Raw genomic sequence first — 21,315 nt, forward strand, 5'->3', positions numbered from 1 at the left:
GTAGTACCAGGTGTCCTGTTTTAAAATGAAAATATATGTCTGATTTTCATCATATTCTCTATATGGAAGTGCTCAATTAGTAAGATTTATAAAGGTTTTTTTTTTTTATGTTTGCTACAATCAGTTTAAGGGATGAAAGGAACTTCCTGCATGCTCCTCCACACATTCCTATGCACCGCTCCGGATTCATCCCGGGACGGCTTCAAAAGGTCCTCATTAGTCCACTGTTTCCTTTCACTTTTGGAATGGGGTTAAGCAGCAGCCGACCTATATTTGCATTGTTGTGGGGCTGGGGGTGGTGGTTGGTTTATTTTGCGATAATTAACGGACCGCTTGCAAATGGCTGACTGCTTGCTCAGCAACATTAATTACAGTGCTGTGGGCCAGGGACCCACGGGAATAAGGAGCCGCAAACCCAGCTGGTGCGTGCGGGAGAGCGGCGTCCTGGAGAAGGAGGGGGAGGGGTGTGTGAGAGGAGAGGGGCTGCACAGCACTTACTGTAACATAACCCTGCTGCCTCCTATTGATTACCTTGCATTAAGGTTTCGCTCTCCTAGCGAATACACAATTGCACAGTGAGGGATGGATCTGTTCAAATGTGTTACTGAAATGATCAGGTGGGAATGAGCCAAGCATTCAGGATGCTAAATGTGCTCTGAACTAGTTAAGATAGACCTCCCCTTGTGTTGCCTTGATTTCTTCCAATTATTGAATTGAAGACCTACAGACTTGCGTGAGACTTCTTGCTGTACTGGTCTGTTCAGAGAAGGAGACGTATAATTCAGATTTCTAGGATAATCTTTGTGGCACATCTCAAGGAAGTTCTTTAAACCGGGCTAGTTGAATTGTAACAGTGAGTTTAAAAAGCAAGTTCAATGTAGTAATGTGCACTTAGTGTTGCTAACTGATGTGAACTCACTTATGATCTTTTTATGTCATTTGTGATGACACACTGTAAACAGGTACTTTATAATCATGCAACATGCATCACCTTATATTGGAAAACTCAGTGTTTTCTGTGTTTTCTACCCTTTTGGCTTCCTTCTGCATAGCCGCCCATGCAAATCTCACTGACATTGACAGGATCACTTGCCTGGTTAGGGATCAGTGCCAATGCAAAAGACTACTAGATGTTTAGACATTTATGTTACTCTATGACACAATATTTTGTGACAGAGGAATCGTCTTCAAGGCTGAAAGACCAAAAAGCCATGCAGATGCATTTCTACTGAACCGCCTTTCCTCCATCCCTTCCACTCTCTAAATAAATAAATAAGCCCCAGCACAGATCTGTATAGATGTTTCTCCCACACACAGGCATGATTATACAGTATTTTAAATGTCCTTTTATTTACAGTATTGCTGTGCTGTGTATTATATCCCTCTCTATCTGTCTCAGCCATACACACACACTACACCCACGCCTCCTGCCTCTCTGTGCTGTATCTGTTCCCTGTAGCTGCTCTTGCTGTGATGTAAACAGGCAGTCTCCTCAGAGAAGGTGCTGAAGCTGTGAATACCCCTTTCCCTCCCCAGCTCCCTGGCTCAGCACTGGTGCTCTGGAGTCTTGCGGTTCTGTAAAGAGAAGGGGGAGGGACTGTCTTTACTATCTAGGAGACCACTGCTGCTTCTCAGCATCTCTCCCCCTCCATCTCCCTCCCACCCCCACTCCCTTTCAACAGAAAAAGATGAGGTCATCCTCCTCCCAGCCCCTCTGAAGCGAGCGAGCAAGCGTGCAAGAGAGAGAGAGGGAGAGGGAGGGGAGTGAGAAGGAGTCGGGAATCAAAGATCTCAGTTGCCTAGGATGACAGCAGCAGAAAGAGCAGTAGAGACGCTCTTTTTGTGAGGGGATTTGCCAGGGATTTTACGGACCCCCAAGCTGCGGACAGAAGCAGGATTATTCAATAGAGAGCGGATTCGACCCCCTCTAGCCGGCAGAGCTCCCCCTTTCCCCCCAGCATCATGACGGAGCGCTGCAGCCTGTGGAGTGCCATCTCGGCAGCAGCTTGCTGTTTCTACCGGGGATCGTTCATGCAGGTGCAGGTAAGAGGGGTGCCAGCATGCCAGCCTACCGGCATAGCAACCGGCAAGCAAACTAGCTCGCAATCAGCTATCACTGCGTACGGAGTGTGTGTGTGTTTGAGTCAGTGCACTAGGAAAAAGGATCTTCACCAGTATATAAATCTTTGTTTTTGAAGTGTGAAAAATTACATGATAGATACCTTCCACCCTTTAGAGGAATAGATTTCTTTGAACAGGATTTTCAGTAATAATATCTGCCAGCGGAACAGGGCATTAGGATCATATTATCTTCCTGTTGAAAAGTATGGATCATTTTAGACCATTTTGTCTAAGAGGTATAAGAGTAGGTAAAATACCTCCAACTATGTTGAATTCAGATATAATAGCATGACTTTCTAAGAACGTGGGAAGCATAGTCTTCATTGTGGAAATTCAGTATTTGTAGGATAATGGAAAAATGATGAGCCCACTCTAGCTTTAATTCCTGGTAAGTGAGATGTATAATATGGCCCTCTTTGACAGTTCATTGTAATATGGCAAGTTGTTGCTCTGTGCACATAAGCAACATGAGCTAAGAGTGAGATCTTCTCCTATTAATAGGAATGCCTTAAAATGGTGCAAAAGCGGTCCACAGTGCATACTCTGTAGAGAACCAGTGGAGTGCACAGTGCACACTCTATAGAGAGCCAGTGGGGTGCACAGTGCATGCTCTATAGAGAGCCAGTGGGGTGCACAGTGCATGCTCTATAGAGAGCCTGTGGAGTCCACAGTGCATGCTCTGTAGAGAGCCGGTGGGGTGCACAGTGCATGCTCTGTAGAGAGCCGGTGGGGTGCACAGTGCATGCTCTGTAGAGAGCCGGTGGGGTGCACAGTGCATGCTCTGTAGAGAGCCGGTGGGGTCCACAGTGCATGCTCTGTAGAGAGCCGGTGGGGTGCACAGTGCATGCTCTGTAGAGAGCCGGTGGGGTGCACAGTGCATGCTCTGTAGAGAGCCGGTGGGGTGCACAGTGCATGCTCTGTAGAGAGCCGGTGGGGTGCACAGTGCATGCTCTGTAGAGAGCCGGTGGGGTGCACAGTGCATGCTCTGTAGAGAGCCGGTGGGGTCCACAGTGCATGCTCTGTAGAGAGCCGGTGGGGTCCACAGTGCATGCTCTGTAGAGAGCCGGTGGGGTCCACAGTGCATGCTCTGTAGAGAGCCGGTGGGGTGCACAGTGCATGCTCTGTAGAGAGCCGGTGGGGTGCACAGTGCATGCTCTGTAGAGAGCCGGTGGGGTGCACAGTGCATGCTCTGTAGAGAGCCGGTGGGGTCCACAGTGCATGCTCTGTAGAGAGCCGGTGGGGTGCACAGTGCATGCTCTGTAGAGAGCCGGTGGGGTCCACAGTGCATGCTCTGTAGAGAGCCGGTGGGGTCCACAGTGCATGCTCTGTAGAGAGCCGGTGGGGTCCACAGTGCATGCTCTGTAGAGAGCCGGTGGGGTCCACAGTGCATGCTCTGTAGAGAGCCGGTGGGGTCCACAGTGCATGCTCTGTAGAGAGCCGGTGGGGTGCACAGTGCATGCTCTGTAGAGAGCCGGTGGGGTGCACAGTGCATGCTCTGTAGAGAGCCGGTGGGGTGCACAGTGCATGCTCTGTAGAGAGCCGGTGGGGTGCACAGTGCATGCTCTGTAGAGAGCCGGTGGGGTGCACAGTGCATGCTCTGTAGAGAGCCGGTGGGGTCCACAGTGCATGCTCTGTAGAGAGCCGGTGGGGTGCACAGTGCATGCTCTGTAGAGAGCCGGTGGGGTGCACAGTGCATGCTCTGTAGAGAGCCGGTGGGGTGCACAGTGCATGCTCTGTAGAGAGCCGGTGGGGTGCACAGTGCATGCTCTGTAGAGAGCCGGTGGGGTGCACAGTGCATGCTCTGTAGAGAGCCGGTGGGGTCCACAGTGCATGCTCTGTAGAGAGCCGGTGGGGTCCACAGTGCATGCACTGTAAGAGAATCAGTTCCTTGATGAGATGTTTTAGAGAATTAGTATGAAAAGATATTCCACTGCAATATCTTATTAAAGTTTTATCTTAAACAAAATAGTCAATCATTACCAGTTATTTTATCTTACGTCACACCCTACAGTTAATTAAAACTTGCAAATCGATGTTCTGATCTTTGTGTATCTTATGTTTTTTTATGCTTCGAAGACAGTAATGCTAAGACTAGATGTAGTGCACAATATTGCTGTCTGAAGGTCAGTTCTTTCATTGTATACAATAGACTGATTGAGTGCATGCTTCAGACATACATTTCCCTGGTATATGTTTCTCTTTGAGTGCTTGACTGTAAAGATCCGGTTTATCTTGAAGCCAATTCCTCCAAAACCTAGAAGAAACCAAGTCAAGTTAACCTAAGCTTTGGACATGCCTTCACCAGTTTAAGCTAATAGACATAAGAAGCTTCAGCCAACACTACGCAACACTACACAATGATGTGCCATGGGCTTTCCAAAAATAACAGAGCTTCATATACAGTAGCGCACTGGAAAATATAAGCAGTCAATTGAGCAAACTAAAATAATGAGAGGATTGTATTGGCCCTGCAAAATCTAGTTGCGTACACGTATGCCGGGAGTCTTTTAGTTTGAGTTGGATTGTAAAATATATTTGAAAATGTATTTTTTAAATTGGATGGTATGAAAGTAACCGATTTCCGTCCCGCAGGACCCCCTTGAATAACGAGATGGTGCTCTGTTGAGTTTAAATCCTGGGGAGTGAATTAATTGAGAGGCAAGAATTCAAAACTCCTGCAATCTGAGTGCTTGTTTAGGATCGGTCGTTCGTTTTGAAATAGAGCGCGTTTAGGCAGTGTCTGTAATTATGTTAATGCAAGTGCTTAATAGTTTCGGTTCATTTTTCATACGATCATTCCTAAACTGGATGTGTGGTGTTTAACTATTGCTTGTGACAGCGTATCCTTCAAAGTGTCTTTAACTGGGATACTGAGCAGTCTTCTACTTACCTGACTAGCGGGCTGTGTGTCTCCTCCACCCCATGCACGTTCCTTCCACTGTAAGTAAAGTCTTGTCAGCTATTCCTTTGCATTCAGGGACACACTGATATGATCTGTAAATAGCTGTGAATAGCTTTACTGATACATTGTGCCTAATAGTCAATTTTTAATACTTTTATTTTAATTTTAATGATTTGTTTTATGATGGTATCGTATGCCTGGGGGAATGTGTAATTGCACTGTGTAATTGTACTGCCTTTCCCAATTAAATGATCACATAAAAAGTCTTATCCGAACAACATTATTCAAATAAAATAAAATAAAATCTCTCTAAGTTTAATTTAATGACATTGCTGTCTGGGTGTTATACCTGTTATACTGATATTCTAGGTGATAAGTGATACAGGTGGAAGAGTTACTTGGAGTGGCGGTAGCTACAGTGCTTCCACAGAAGAATAATATTCCAGAGCCACCACACAGTGCAACAGCAGTCTCTGGAGTCTCATTAAAGAGACAGGAATGCCACGGTGACAGAAGAACTCAAGGGCACCATCCACAATGCATTGCACTGCAGGTTGTGGAAAAAGACGCTCACACGATTGACCATGCCAGGTCTTCTTTGTTTTATCTCCATTTATGCTTCCATTATTAAAATAACTACTGCTTCCTGGTGCTTAATCCCATTCTGTGCTGTAGGTCACATGATCTAATTGCAGCTAGACCGTAGACCGTACCAGGAAGAAACTTGAGCAGTAGCGTTGCGTTTGAGATATCTGTATATCGAGCAGAAGATCTTTAACTTAAGAAAAAAAGGGACCAGTGATAATGTTGCTGGGGCAAATACAATAATCCTGGGTAAGCACTTCACACACTGTGTAACACGCATTGCACTAAACAATGGTCATAGTGCTAACCCGAGGTTTTGGCATTTGCAAGGAGTTTGTGTGTGAGTGTGTAAAGGGACATCTGCTTTACTCTTGCGCACTCGACTGAGTCATTCAGAGCCTGGCTAGGGTGTAAGAAAACTGATTGCGTAGGCTGTATCTCCACAGCATGTCTTTGCTGAACTATCCACCCACCAGACTGCCCCCATCAATGACTGCCTGCCAGTTTGTTTATCTTTTTCGTTTATTGTGTCTGTCGACGGATTTGTTTGTCTCTTTAAATATATCATGCGTTCTGTTTTTCTGTTCTTTTAATGTCTACCCGTTTCTCTGTTTGAGCTGTGCGGTCTGCCACTCTCAATCTGCTTCCCAGTCTCGTCTGGAGGAATCCCGTCTTTTTGTCATCAAAGCATCTGCCTCTTATCCATCTGCCTCTTATCCATCTGTATGTCTGGCGGACCATTTGTTTATTTCTTTTTTTTTAAAACCTTTATGTACTTTAGTTTTGGAACAAATATTACTCACTACTAGCTACTCTCTCTGGGTATGTAAATGGAAGGTAGGTGGGTCTGGCAGCTTTGAAATACAAGGTGTCCCATGATTTGAATGGAATGAGTAAGTTAGTTTAGTCGTGGTACTTAGAATGCTCCAGACAAGCTCAAAGCAGCTCAAAGCAGGTAAAGGCAGAATTAGAGAACAATGATAATAACTCCATATTGAGGCGACAGAACCCAGAACCGCTCAAAAGGATTGCAATGTATGCTGACAGCTGCAGAGATTCCTCTTGCCACTCTGTGATTCAGACAGACACACCCCTGCTTCTACTTTCAGCAGTAGAATGCCATATTGTTCTTAGCAGTTGTAACTGTTTCTAAAATCACTTTGAACCTACACGCAATAAAATAAAAAATGCCAGTTAAACTGAACAAAGTGCACAGCCTGTGCTAGCTGTCCTGCCTCGGCGTTACAGACCCAATGAGAGCCGGGGTCTAATCCCTTTCTTATGTGGTCATTGTTTGTCACGTTAAACCCCTCCATTCATTCATGAGTGTGGACTGGGGCTAGCTGACCTCTGTGCACTGGAGCCACATGCCATCAGCACCAGTCCGCCTCAATTCACAGAATAGACCTGGAGAAAATGTGATGAGCAAGGCAGAAATAACCCTGTAAGCGAGGAAAGTCTATACAACCCGTGAGGGACACAGCTCTCTTTCTCACATAATGGAACCCTTTCTATCCTGGAGCTGTACAGTTGAAGCTGGTTTCATGCCTTTAGTAGAACTTGTATCCCAGATAGAAAACCAGCCTCTTCCTTTATTAGTGTGTAGACTTGAGAACCATACAAACAAAAGGCAAAGCCCAGGGCGACCAATAGAGTCGTATCTCAGACAAGCACCAACTGTCCATGGCAGGGATATCTGGGTTCTGTCCTGTCCGTTTGTCCAGGTTGCTGTCACCTTGTTAAACTGTGGAAGAGCAGAGGGCTGTATTGACAGTTGCCAGGCTGTGTGTTTTTAGTTATTCCAGTCAGATGCAAGTGTCGTACTCAACTTTTTTCTCAGTGCTTTGAGTACTCACGGGGCTTGAAGTTAGAGCCCCAGGGAGGGTATTGACAGGGACGTTTCCAGGCAGGGTAAAGGGCAGAGGTCCTAACACACCTATACATGGTAGATGGACACATTTCACAGAATAAAGAAATGGGATATTGATTATACTGTACTTACATACATACATTTATTACATACATTACTCATTATTGGAGGCACATATTTTGGATGTAGGTCCTAGTGAAGTAGACGATAATTATAGCTCTGATTTTGAATTTACAGCATGGTAGAGTATTTATGTTATTGGTATAGAGTATAATATATAGTAAAGATTGATCTGGATTCATTCATGATTTGATATTGATTTGATACAGCCTACTGAAAAGTCTGTGTTAGATAGAAAATATGTTGCATTAGAATTAGCTGTACTGTTTAATTATTCTCAGTAAATGATGTAACATATATGACAGGATGCTGTGTGTATGATACAAGCTGATTTTCATCTACTCCGGGTGAAAGCGGACAGTAGTTGGTCTGACCAGTTGTGGAGTGGGTGTCAGCATGCATCGCACATCACCCTATACGCTATTATATATACATCATTTCTGTTTTTTCTGAACCAAAATGGCTTGAGGGTAAAACAAACATCCCATTCTGAAAATGGAGCTGGCACACACTGCACTGACCTGCAAGAGTAAGCCTCTGTGGTTTAACGGGTTAGGGCTTATAGAACGTGTCCCGCTGAGATTTTGACCACACTGCTATTCTGCAGGCTCACTGTGTCATAGTAACTTACAGGGTATTAGATGGGCTTTGTTTTGTTCTACCGTGTGTACTGTACATGTTTTCATATATTGTAAAATGAATGGAGACAAAGAAAACATGCTTCATACTCGGTCGCTTTAACACTTTTTGACATGTTACATGTCTTTAAGCTCAGTGTATAGAGTGCAGGGCTGCAGTGAGGAAGGGAGTGGGTTTGAGTAGCTCAGTGTATAGAGTGCAGGGCTGCAGTGAGGAAGGGAGTGGGTTTGAGTAGCTCAGTGTATAGAGTGCAGGGCTGCAGTGAGGAAGGGAGTGGGTTTGAGTAGCTCAGTGTATAGAGTGCAGGGCTGCAGTGAGGAAGGGAGCAGGTTTGAGTAGCGCAGTGATTAGTTTGAAAGGTGTGGGAGGATTTGAAATAGCCAAATGTTTCTTTAGTAATGCTAAATATTTTGTAGTGCGAGCTCAGCGCATATTCAGTGCACAGCTCTTCTTCACAGTGCCAGCTGCTGAGAGAAGAGGTGTGAAATAGGTCCCCAACGGGTTAACGTCTGTGTTAGCACTATCGCTTTTCTTTTTATTAGCATCGCGGCTGACACAAAGCAAACCCCTGCATGAATGAAAGTGGCATTTCAGGGCTGAGATAGCATCTGCAGAAGCAGCCAATAGGGGCCACTCTGACAGCCCGAAACAATGACATCATTTCTAGCCAATTGCAGCACTCGAGAGAGAGTTTGCAGCAGGCTTGGCAGGGGAAGGGGGAGGGTGGAGACTCTCGAAGCTGCAGTGTAAAGTATAGGACAGCGGTCCTACAGTGGTTTGCAAGAGGATGCTCTGTGTTAAATTTGGTCTTACATAGTACATACAATTAGCTTGAAGTACAACTAGTTTTTAACAAACTAAACTATTGTCACACTTTACTGTGTGCCTAATGTACAAAGAAAGTGACCCTATTTTTTATAGTGTTATAGAGTTATAGCTCACACACCCATATGTATGTCTCTACACTTTTTATATATATACTGTGTAAGGAACTGCTGATCCAATTGTGAGTACAGTTGATTAGGAAACTATTAAGCAGTTATTGAGAAACATCAGAATTGATTAATATTTAATATATATATTTGCATAAGAGGGGATGCATGTCATAGTGACTCAGTATACAGATAGCTGTGTTGTGTATCTCCAGCCATGGAGGGGCAGGATGCCCTATCAGATATCCAGGGCTAAGAATGTTTCTTTCACAGCTTCACATAGTTTATATCCCTGAAGCTGAGATTCATTTTAATGGCTCAGGTAGACAGAGAAGCACCCAAAGTGAGATAATGATATCTATCTATCAACTGCATTGACTAACCTGTCTACAAACCGTATTGATCTGTCTATCTGCCTTATTGATCCTCAGGACATCAATCAATCGTGTGTTTCTGTCCTGCTTATTTGTCTGTGTTTATCTGTGCATCCAAGTATGTCACTTAAGGATGAGGGAGGTGATGCGTCAGCATTCATGATGCAGACAGAGCAAGGTTAGGGTTTGTTTGCATGTTTAAAAACTAGAAAGGACAGAAGAGATTAACAGGCAACATTGTGTCTGTAGAGTAAACATAAACGCCCTGTGTTATTCATGTTTGCCTAAGCGATCTTAAAAGAAGTTTTTATAGCGACAGACATAGACTGTATGACCTTTTCAAATTGTAAGCGTAGATAAAACCCTGTTTAGGTACTGTATGTACGTATGCATGCATGTAAGGATATACATTATATAGTAGATTCTGATATTCATTTCTTGAAATTTCTTTGAATCAGATAGCTTGTATCAGATAAAAATCATGTAATATTAAAATTAGCTACACTGTTTAATTATTCGTATTCAATCATATATTATAACTGTAATAATCTATGGTCATAATGTATTGTAACACTATAATTTGTGTCTCAAGGTGGTTATGCGCAGTTATGCGGTTTTCGTTATTCTATTTTTTTAAATGTCTCTGTATTTTATTATTATTTGTATGAACCATTCGGAGTCTCCATCATTCCTTCCTTGGTTGAATTTCCATGTCTTTATTTGAAGAGTAGTTTTATAGTACTGAGTAGCTTTAAAACAAGTGAAGAAAATGGCCATGGCTTGTTTCTAAGTGCTGCAGATAGAAAAGCTTGATGCTGCTGAGTATGTATAGTTATTGTTATTGGCAGACATTAACAGTCACACATCTAGAACTGGGTGTTAGCTACATAGCGGGAGGCATGGCAACACATAGCCAGCACTTTTCTGGCCAAATGACCACTTTACCCCCCCTTCCCCCCCCAGCACACAAACAGGTTAGCATTGATGTGCACTTTAAGGCACACAATCCATCACAGCCTTGACCTTTCACCTTCCACCTCACGACCTTTGAAATTGCCTGTTAATGGGATCCCAGCTGGAAAAAAAATTCCTCACGTAAGATTCCATTACCTCACCATGAAACCGGCTGGATCTGTCAATGGACAGGATTTCATCGTAAACTAAAACAGCAAGCTCGAGGTTTAGTCCAGTGGTCCCAATTTTTTAAAGAATCTGAAATGGGATTAGAACTCAAGGCTCTTGGGTTTTGCTGAAAAACAATTGTATTCTGTCTGTAAATTAAAAAATTGCATTTCCATTTGCATCTTAACTTGAAAATTTACCCTAGAGTTAACATGGATGTATAGGTAAATACAACGTGTATATATGTGTAAAGATATCAATCGTTTTTCTTGTTTTTGCAATTCCTAATACAAATGTGTACTGTATGTAATTTCTTTGGCATACAATTGGTATGAACTGTTAATTGATGAAAAGGTGTAATAAGTAGGTGTATTCAGGTTTTTTATATCCATTAAGAGCTGGGTTTTGACCATTATAAATCTATCCACATACCCTGTTGGCCTCTCCCCATAGCAATCACTGAGTTGATTTTAGGGCAGTTCCTTCAAGGCTAAAGGCTGTATTTCCCCCCTCTAACTTTAAAGTTGTTTTTATTTTACTGCCTACATCGCCCTTGTAAATAAAACATTCATTCTACTGCTTCCTTCACCCAACCTCCATAAAACTCTCCACCAGCTAGCGACTAGAGGGGGTTGCCATGGAAACAGCATCCCCAGGTGAGGCCTAGCGAACTCCTCTGGGAGGAAGCAGAGCCTAGGCCTTTCCTGGTTCCTGCTCGCAGCCTCTAAGCTTTATTACTGTCTGGCTTCATCATTATTCATTGCTTTTCTCTGACCCTCTGGAGTGGGTCAGGAAGAGTCTAAAGTGGCCCCAGGGTGGTACTTTGATTTTCGGGAAGGGGCAGTTCAAGACTGAAATAGCCATTTGATGAGTTTATTATCAAAATTTCAACCCACTTCCCCCTTCTTTTATGGCATTGTATGGAATCCTTCTGCTAGGAAGCCAGTGAAGATGACCGACTTATAAAGCCTGTTTGGTGAACTGCTTCTAACAAGAGCAATGAGAGTTGTGCTGCTGTCTTAGAATCACTTTATAGCCTGGACAATTAGTGCCATGTGCTGGTGTTGCTGTACTCATAGTGAAAGTGAAATAGAGCACAGCAAAACCTCGGTAAAGAAAAGGTATAATAACACAGATTTAAAAAAAAAAAACATGGTAAACTATGAGTGTTTTAACAAAAATCCATCAGTGTCTGGGTGTCAAAGAATGGGCTTGCCAAGTCCTTTGGTGTATCTGTGATTTCAAATATAAACCACTGCTTACAATTCAATTAGAGAATTTAACAAGTAAAAAGATTACACTTAAAAAGCAAGTAATGCCCAACACGTAAGGTTTCAAAAGCATGTGTAGAGTGTTTACTAGTAAGATGAAAAGGTTTTTTTTGGTGTGAAAATGTAGATAAATGCGTTCCAAGGTTCATAGAATGAGGAGATTAGAAACGTCCTGAATGTACTAAGCTTTCATCTGGCACTGTTTTAGATTGAACTGAGATTGAAATGTGAGTGAGTGACCTAGCCTCGCATAATCTCCCTGTGACAGAACGGCTAATGTGTGTGATGGCAGGTTCCTGGAAAGCAGTACACAAAAGGCAGGAATGCAGGGCAAAAACTGTATGGCTGAACAGTGTTTTATTAAACAAAATGAAGACTTCTCAAAAAATGAAAGGGCACAAGGGCCAACCAAAACAGAGCTACAGTACAGAAAATAAACAGAATGAATAGCTCAACATAACAAAGGTACAACTCCAACCAATCCTAATGAGCCTAGCGCTGGGCTTATATAGCAGGGGGTTAGGAATTAAACTTACAGACACATAACACACCTACTTTAGCTTCGGCACAGCTTCTTGTTTGTCATTTGCTGTTTCCTCAGTTTTGAGTTGGAAGGTTCATTTTTTTCTTTTTTTTTTTAAAAGGCCCCATTGCGCTACAGGGATTAATCACAATATTGATTAGGAATCTGAATAAACCTGGGTTCAGTTCAGCCCTACCTGCTTATACTTGAAAAAGTATAAAAAGGGCACAAAAGCATCTGAATGATCAACACAGCAGTACAACATGAAACCAACATACAGAACAGGGTTCAATTTGAAATATTTAAAGAAATACCCAAAAAAAAACAACAGCTTGAGATTAATACGAGAGTTACACTTGTTAAAAACATAATTGTGATGAATTATTATTTTGTTAGTCTAATAATAAAACCTCTCCTTCTCTTTGTGTTAAAAACTTCAAGAATTTATATTTGTTTTTTTTTTTTAAATCCTATGCAATTTATGATTTTACAGTATAAAATGATTTAACATGGCATAATAAATAGAGGTTGTGTGCTGAGTCTTCATTGAGTCCTGAACATTATGTCACAAATAAGCCAGACGGCTCCTGATGCCTCTGTATTTAGTCTCAGCAGGCCATTGTAAATCAGAATGAATGTTTTTGGTGCAACAGATGAAAGAAGATCATTATGCCATGGTTTTTCATGAGATACTGAGATTTGCAAGGTTTCTTTGTAGTGGTGAAACTTCTCAATCACTGTATAATAAAATATAATGAGTGCTGAGGCGAACATGGATCTTTCATTTTTAATTAGCTGACAAATGGTATATGTCACCCAGAAGCAACTCTTTCTGCGTGTTTCTGTGTCTGCTGCTGGGAATTCAAATGAACGATGAGACCTCCGGGACCATCGTACCAGATCTGAGCCCATACATGTATGCTGAATGTATTGCATTTAATTACGTTCCACAAAGTTAAAAATAGAAGCGAATGAACGTCAGATTCAACTGATTAAAACAAGCATGCTGTGACACACATCCCCTGCCATAGCTGTAAATAAAAGCTGTCAGTATCATGAGAGTATGACATACAGCTGGACAAAAAGACGTGTCCTCTAATAAGTTGAGCGAAAGAATGTTATTTTCAAGTTTTATTTTAACCTGGTAAGCAGTTGTCTAGATATAACAATTGAAGTCAGATAGTTAGCCCCTCATCTCGATCAATAACCTGTGCTAAAGAATACCCTTAGCAAGTTTATGTTAAATGTGTCATATACACATGCAAGCCCACTGGCCTTCCTTTGTAATCTTTTTGTTTCCTTTTCTCAGGTTATGTAGATTTTTCAAATGCAAACTATAGACGTTTAACTGCTGCTTCCAAGTACCTAATCCCGTCTTCTTTTGTCCGTCATATGATCTGATCTGAATAAGTCTATTGGCATGAATCTGAAATTCCAGGAAGCAACAGCAACTTTGAATCTGTCATATTGTATTTAAGAAGAAATCTATATATCTGCATTACAGTAGAATCAGCAAGCACAATTCGATATTTAGCACAGTAAAGGGGTGATAATGTTGCATATGTAAGGAACGTTGATTTTAAAGTCTTGGTAATTCCTTTAAGTTACTTCTTACTGTGTGTTCTGCAAGCTGTTCTTTCGGTTGCAGCCAGATAATTACAGTAGATGTTTGATCCCACTGTTTGACTCTTGAGATGGGTTGGCGGTGATGTCTGCCTCTAGCAGATCTTGCCAGCATTTAAACCGTTTCAGTACACATCTTTGGCTGTACAACGAAGGGTTAAGTCCGAGGCCTGGTCCCCTGACAACAGAGATCAGAGGTGTGCTGAGTCAGCCAACGATGTGACGCCATTAACCTCATGAATTGGATCGTTTATCTCCCAAATTAATCAGAGGCAGCAGTAAAATACAGTTTATAGCTGGATTATTTGGGAGAGGTTCAGGAGATAATGACCTTGCTTGCCAGTGTGTTTCTTGTGCAAAAACAAACCCCCACTCAATATAGATCCAACCACAATGGCTGCAACTTTCATTCGCTTTCCTGGCTGTTTAATCACTTTGTGTGCTCTATGTCCTGTTTAACAATGCATGTTATTAATGCATGTCATGTTAAGGGTGCTTTTAGAATATTTTAGTTTGTTGGAAATCTGAGATATGGGTGCCTTAGAGGCTCACCTTGTAAATGCACGACTGAGTGGCTTGCTGAGGGAGTCATACAGTGAGGTGAGTGCAGGTTTGCATCCAGGCTGTTCCAATTAACAGTCTTAGATGGTGCGTTAGCTCTGTCGCTCGTGCAGTTAGGAGGGCAAAATGTATCCCAGGTATAAATTAGCAATTAGCTTTCACAGGGATTGTAGGATGCCCACTGATCTTCAGCTCTCCTAAACTGTTGTGGGGAATTGCTGCAGTGGACATTTTAAGCTGGGGAGTAAAACTGGAGTAAATTTGGCACACTAAAATTTCTAAAAGATAAAATAAAATAAATGGGAAAAAAATTCTGAGATATTTCATCTACAATCCCAGAAAAAAACACAACCCATCATTTCACAGGTTAACATTGCCCTGCTCACCTGGACTAATTCTGCCTGAATATTAATTCAATTACTGTGCCTTCCCGAACTACAACTGTCCCAGACCCCTTAGGAACACTTATTCTAGCTCAACACTTATACACAATTGCTTATCTATAAAAAAGAAAATAAATGCTTTTATTGTCGAGAGACTGGAAATGTCTTCCACCAGACGCAATTGTAGTCAGCCATACACTAGGACAGAGTGCGTCTCTTCTAGTCTCGCTAAAAGCTCCCAGTCAATTTGCTAGAGCTCTTTTGTATAATTTCTTGGAGGCTCATCTATAACCCCTCTGATTACTTCACTCCTGACAATGATGTAGCAGCTAGCCACACTTTGCCGCATGTTTTCTTATTATGCTTGGCAATTTGTCTTTCGAGCGTATGGGTCTCTGTGCAATTCTGTTATGTTGTTATAATAAGTCATTGAGTTTGTAAGCATGAACTGAAGATTGATTGATGACACCTCCCCTCGCTGGCCAGCTGCACAGCGTACTTGAAGACAAGATCTCAGTGGCGATGCCGAGAATAGAACTTCTCATTACCCGAAAGGCCTAAAACACAGTCCATGATTGTGTTCCAAAAGTGTCCATCGGAAAACAGTAACAATTCAACACAGTAATCGTTCATATACGTCTTTGCAGAGTGCAGTGTGAGAGTTACACAGTTAGTACTTTAAGCATTTTGAGTCGGTTCTCTTAATGGGCAATGTGAATGAATAGGGACATGATTAAAATTCAAACATATGGTAGTAGAAAACAATATTATACTTTTGTGTTTTGTCCTTTTTATTGTGGTATATGAAAGTCCCCCATTTTACAACTGAAATTATGTTATATATAATCAATCATGTCCCAGCTGTCACAAGTGATTTCCAATCTTTCTCAGTCATGTTTGTGGTTTATCATATCGCTATGTAAAGCATTACAGTTGGAAATCATCTCGTTTCTCCACTGGAAAGCAATGTAGATTAAAAGCTGCAGTCCCGCAGATTCGCTTCAGCAGTCTTTTCACTTTTCTTTTATTTCACTGAGCCGTGTCACAGTTTAAACTGCGTCTACAGAAGCAGAACTGTGTGCTGAGGCCCTCTGAAGTGGCAGCGCCTGAAATCTGCGCTGAGGTAGCCTTGCAGTCTGTCTGGAGAGTTCCTACTGCGATTGAGGATACAGAGGGGACCTGATCAAGCTGCCGACTGTCAGAGCATCTGCTGTGGAAGAGACGGGCACTGCAGGCTGCATTAACACACTGAGAATCTGTGTGTCACAGAGCTCAACAGCAACACAGAGGCTGGCATTTACCAAGCTCATTGCTGTTGAAATTTCAAAACCTTTTTGTTTAAATGTAAGCAAAAGTGGCGATGGATCTCTGCCAGTGTTTCCCTTGTAAGAACTTCCCATTGTAAAGTGTAATAAAACATAGTTAAAGCATAGGTAAGCATTGTAAAGACCAGCAAAGTATAGTAAAGTGTATTCATGAACATGGCAAACCAGGAGAAAATATGGTAAATTCAAAGCTCAGTCATGGGTAATTCATGGTAAAACTGCAAAAATACAGTGAAATAATGCCGTGGTTACCTTCTTAAAAATCTTTTGTCATTTTGAAGTAAACCGGGTATATATTGTAAACATTGACAACATACAATTCTTTTAATATTATTACAAGTATGTTTGTTTCACTTTTAAAATAACATGGAAACCACTTGACATTACTATAAACAATTTGTCAATTTTAGGCCTTAAATACCTAAAAAAATAAATAATTAAATAACAGCCCAATATACCGTATTAGATCATGTTCAGTTTTTAAAATAACATTTTGTACATTGTATACAGTTCAGATTTTTTTTCATAAATAGAAGTTAAAATACCAAGGGTGGTTTTTAGATTGTTTTATGAATGGCACATTTAGTCTCCAGTGCTCCAGTACAGCCATTGAATTCCTTGCTGTGCCTTATGGTGTGATTGGGTTAGTGAAGATAAAATTATATCTACAAAAAAACAGTCAATCTAATGAAGGTGATATTTGAGTTGTGAATCATACCTCCTGTACAGAGAGAGACAGAGACCGTGACAGGCTTCCACCGATCCCATCCCTGTGCTGTACCTGCCCATGTGGCTAGATAAACAGACAGACGGTTCTCTTGATGCACAGGCTCTGACTGACCAGATTACAACCACCGACAGCCCTAAGGAGAGGCCAGCGGCTGAAGTTTCCCATTGAGGCATACGGTACTCATTTGGGAAGAGGCGCTGAGTCGATAGGCTTAGGCTAACGGTTGTGAAGAGATAGGGGGATCTGGCAGGCTTACATCCTAATCTGTGCCGCTAAACATTGTGTGAACACAGAGATTTGTTTGGAAGAGACTAGCAGGTGCTGAGGGCTCCCTTGAGGGATCCCAGAGATATGGAACTCAGCTGCACGGAGGGGAATTTCAGATAACAGCTTCCAGGCACTTTCACCCCCCTCCCTTCTCAACCCTTCTGTGCTGATCAGAGAGGCCAATTAAGCCAGGCACTCAGCAGGACGCCTGCACTCTTGTCTCTCCTTCTAAAAGTCCCTAGCTATGGTTTCTGGGATTGGAGGTGTTGACGTGTGTGGCCTGTGTACTATGCTGGATGTTACTTTTGAAGTTCAAATGCTTTAGCTTGGAAAAAATGGATTTGTGTTCCAAATATTAATTATATTAATTAAACCCCAGAAGCTATAAAAATAGTGGTACCACCACTTCATATTATTGAGGCACAATTTCAATATTCATAATTGTATTTATGTGCCGCAGATAGTTTCAATTGTGTAATTTATTTATTTTTATAGTCCCCTCTCATAAAAGTCAGAGATTATGAGGGCTTTTATTTATTATAAATTAAAAAGTGATTGCAATGCTTCTTTCTGATATTACTCACAAGTAATATTTTATATTGCAACTGAACTGCAGCCACCTGCTGAAACATGAGCTAGCAGTGACAGAAAAAAACAGGAAGTTGAACCTGCTGTTTACACTTTACATTGTGTATTGGGAGTGCAATGCAATGTACACTGGCACAGAATCACACAGCAATGGCCAGCTCTTTTACAATAAAAGAAGAGGTGCAATAAAAGCAATTGTTAACGTTGCCGCTTTTCTTAGATCAGGACTTACATTTGCAACACTGTGTTCTGCATTAAAAAAGGATTAGATGAGGATCAAAGCATGTTTAAAAGATTATTGTTATCACATACAGGCACTGGCGTGAGGACCCAGGGGAGGATGTGCTCCGATTGGGTGACAGAAGCAGGGCATGTGCCAGAGAGCACAGGGATTGGGCGGTCGGGAGGAAGGACCGGGGTTTGGCTGCGTTGATATGGGTGATTCCGACTGGTCTCTGCTAGTCTCAGGTGCCTGAGTGAACACTCATTCATAATCCCTGTAATGACCCTCATTAATATTCATAGCACCAGCAGGGGGCAAAACAACAAGGTGCAGCTTCTCAGCGGGGTTAACTCTTTCCTGGCTGGGTCCTGGGTCCTCTGCAAGCTAGTGTTATCAATTGCAGCTTCAGTACAGGCGGGGGGGTAAATAAACTGTCTTTCCCGTGATTGATTCATTTGTTAACCGGACTGACATGCAATCTGTAATATACAAAAGCTGAATCTCACTGGTGTAGCAGCTGTATTGCGGAAAACAGCAGTAGCCAGATGTTGGCACCACAGTGTAGAAGTCATTGGTTTTCTCTTTTTCATTTTCTCAGTAAGGATCCAAGGTATTTACCTTACAATGCTGAAAAAAAATAAGACAGTGTTCTTCAATGGCATTGCAACAGTGGCACTTCAGTTAAATGCAATGGTTCTGTACTAATTTAGTTTGCAATGGATCTGGGCCAGTAGTATCACCAGCGCAGTTACTGTGGTATCAGCGAGTGGTAGAATGGTACCGCAGTGGTAAGGTTTTCAATAGAATCACAATGGTATGAACCAACACTGCTAGCAATCAACTGTGTAGTTCTGAGCATCAGCTAAAAGGGCGTGTTCTCTTGGGTGCATTTCTGTCTGAACAAATCTGAACAAAGCTCTGCCACCATTTAGATCAACGAATGAGCCCCAGCGTGTTACTGTTTTGGAATATTTGTTCCAATGCTATTGCGTTGCCATTGCTGGTAATGCTGTCGTTTGCTAATGTTTCTTCAGGGTAATTCACTGGGATTATAAAGGTGTCCCTACAGAATATTTCTGTAAGAGTGGATTTGCGCTACGGACGGTGTTTTTTCCTGTTTATAGACTAGGTTAACAACCCGGATGCTACATTTCTTGATTTAAACCACTGTGAATTATAAAGTGTGAGTTCTATATTTTTTTCACAACTTCTCTAATGGATTACAATTGCTATAACAGTGCACTCTTAGCACGATTCCCTGCACAAGTCTCCCTGGAATTATGTTAATAAAAAAACAACACGTAAAATATTAAAAATCACCCAATATACCCAGTTTCTACCATGACCTACTGGAAGCTTGTTAAACATTGCAGGGTTCATCAGCATCTTACACCCAATGGGCTGTTTCTATGACAACAGCCACAGTAGGCATTATTCCACGTCTTTACTGAAAATATATTGATGCCGGGTCGACGGGTTACTGACCTGTGCGTCTTATTTAGTTTTAATTTGAACAGTAAATCTTTTTTTTTTTCTGCTGACTCCCTAGAGGTAAAAGCGGGACTACAGCAATTTCAAAATGGACATTACCATTTATTGCTGGAAAAATAGCACTTTTGCATCATTCTGTATTACAATTTTTTGTCACAGCATTTTACAAGCACACATCAAATTGCAAAATGAATCTTAGAGAAAACAGTCTGGTATAGCGTATAGATTCAGACAAAGACACAACATAGCACAGGGGACTCACACAATTACTTACTGACACACAAATTACACAATGCACCACCCCCACACACAAACACACTGTGTAGGGAACAGTCTTTCAGAATATCTCTAAAAGAGTGCAGCTTTACAGCACTGACCTGCACGGGCCTTACTGCCTTTCTGTAAAAGGAGGCTTATTTGCATAACAATAAACATATGAAGCAGTTATGCTAATTAAAACCAGGATCTTAATTCAGTGAAAACAGCAATTAACATCACAGGCAGTAAATAACGGTGAGTGTGTGCAATTGTTGTTTGCAATTCAAACAGGTTAGTTAATAGTGGGGCAATTAGGATTGTACAGGATTACAGTATAGGATCAGCTTAATAGAGCTGTTGTCTGATACAATGGCATTATGTAGTGTGATCCTAAATAGCAGCTATGGTAGGACGTTGAGCGTCTGTGTGGCAGGGAATGTCGACACAAGTAGACCGTGAACAGACTGAGGCTGAAAACCAAGGTTCTGATTAAGACACGTGTCCTTTAACTCTACTACACACTACCATGCTGTTTTCTATTTATTACCAACCTTTCTCAAGTCAGTTTCAAAAGAAGGAAGTGATTTATGAAGATGAAGAGAATACGATTAAGATATGTGACTGATTGTGATGTCATCATTTTGCAGTTGAAGGGAGTATCGAGAGATGCCTCAGGTGTTTTTTTAAATCAGAGGACCTGGTCAGCCACATTGCTGAAACTTGGTTCAAGTTTTTTTTAAATGCAGGAACACGGTGAAAATCCTTCTAATTGTTCATAAATTGTGGCCCTGCTGAATTCCCTCCATCTTAGTGAAATTTAACAGTCTTTAGTTTGTGACAGGGCATACCTATGAATGATGCATGTCTATACTGGCCCTGTCTTTCAGTGGGAGTCCCTCTAAAGCCTGGCTGGCAGCGTTCTCTTTAACTACAATGTCTGTGTTGAAGTGAAGCTGCGAGACAGAGATTACAGAGTGGCCTGCTTCTGCTTGAACCAAAGAATTTGTTTAGCAGTCCCCGGGGAGCTGGGCTGTGCTGTATTTCAGTACCTCTACAAGCAACTGAAATCCTGTTTTCTAGTGGTGCTCTTATATTACAGCAAGATATACAGCACTGAGTTCTCTTGGACTGTGTTACAAAAAAAAAAAAAAAAAACCTACTCGGATATCTCTGGAAGCAGTTTTTAAATAAAGATTGATTGATTGATTGCCAATAATTTATAATACCTAGCAATTAGGAGCAAGTGTGCTTGTTTATTGAGGTGCTATGTGTTAGTGTAGGTAGTTGTAGGGAAGGCAGTCTTTTATAGAATCGTTTCAGGATCAACCAGGAATCATATTTAAGTGTATTCAAACCTGAATGTGGGACACTGCAGCTTTAAGAAACGTTTCTGTTGTGAAATCCAGG

At 41.8% G+C, this 21,315-nt stretch overlaps 1 protein-coding gene across 3 annotated transcripts in view; it reads left to right on the forward strand.

Annotated features, from left to right (window-relative positions):
• LOC121303546 (SH2 domain-containing protein 3C-like) overlaps window positions 1–21,315 on the forward strand; it is a 77,522-nt gene that overhangs the window by 37,039 nt on the left and 19,168 nt on the right. Inside the window, exon 1 of one of the 3 annotated variants that reach the window (XM_041234307.1) lies at window positions 1,759–2,043. The exons of the other annotated variants lie outside the window; for them this stretch is intronic. Coding sequence (XP_041090241.1) covers window positions 1,963–2,043 — 81 coding nt within the window. The 5' untranslated portion in view covers window positions 1,759–1,962. Of the gene's footprint in view, window positions 1–1,758; window positions 2,044–21,315 lie in introns of those variants that run through there. 3 annotated transcript variants of the gene reach the window in all.

This window comes from Polyodon spathula, chromosome 33, assembly GCF_017654505.1.
Source record: "Polyodon spathula isolate WHYD16114869_AA chromosome 33, ASM1765450v1, whole genome shotgun sequence".
Classification (NCBI taxonomy): domain Eukaryota; kingdom Metazoa; phylum Chordata; class Actinopteri; order Acipenseriformes; family Polyodontidae; genus Polyodon; species Polyodon spathula.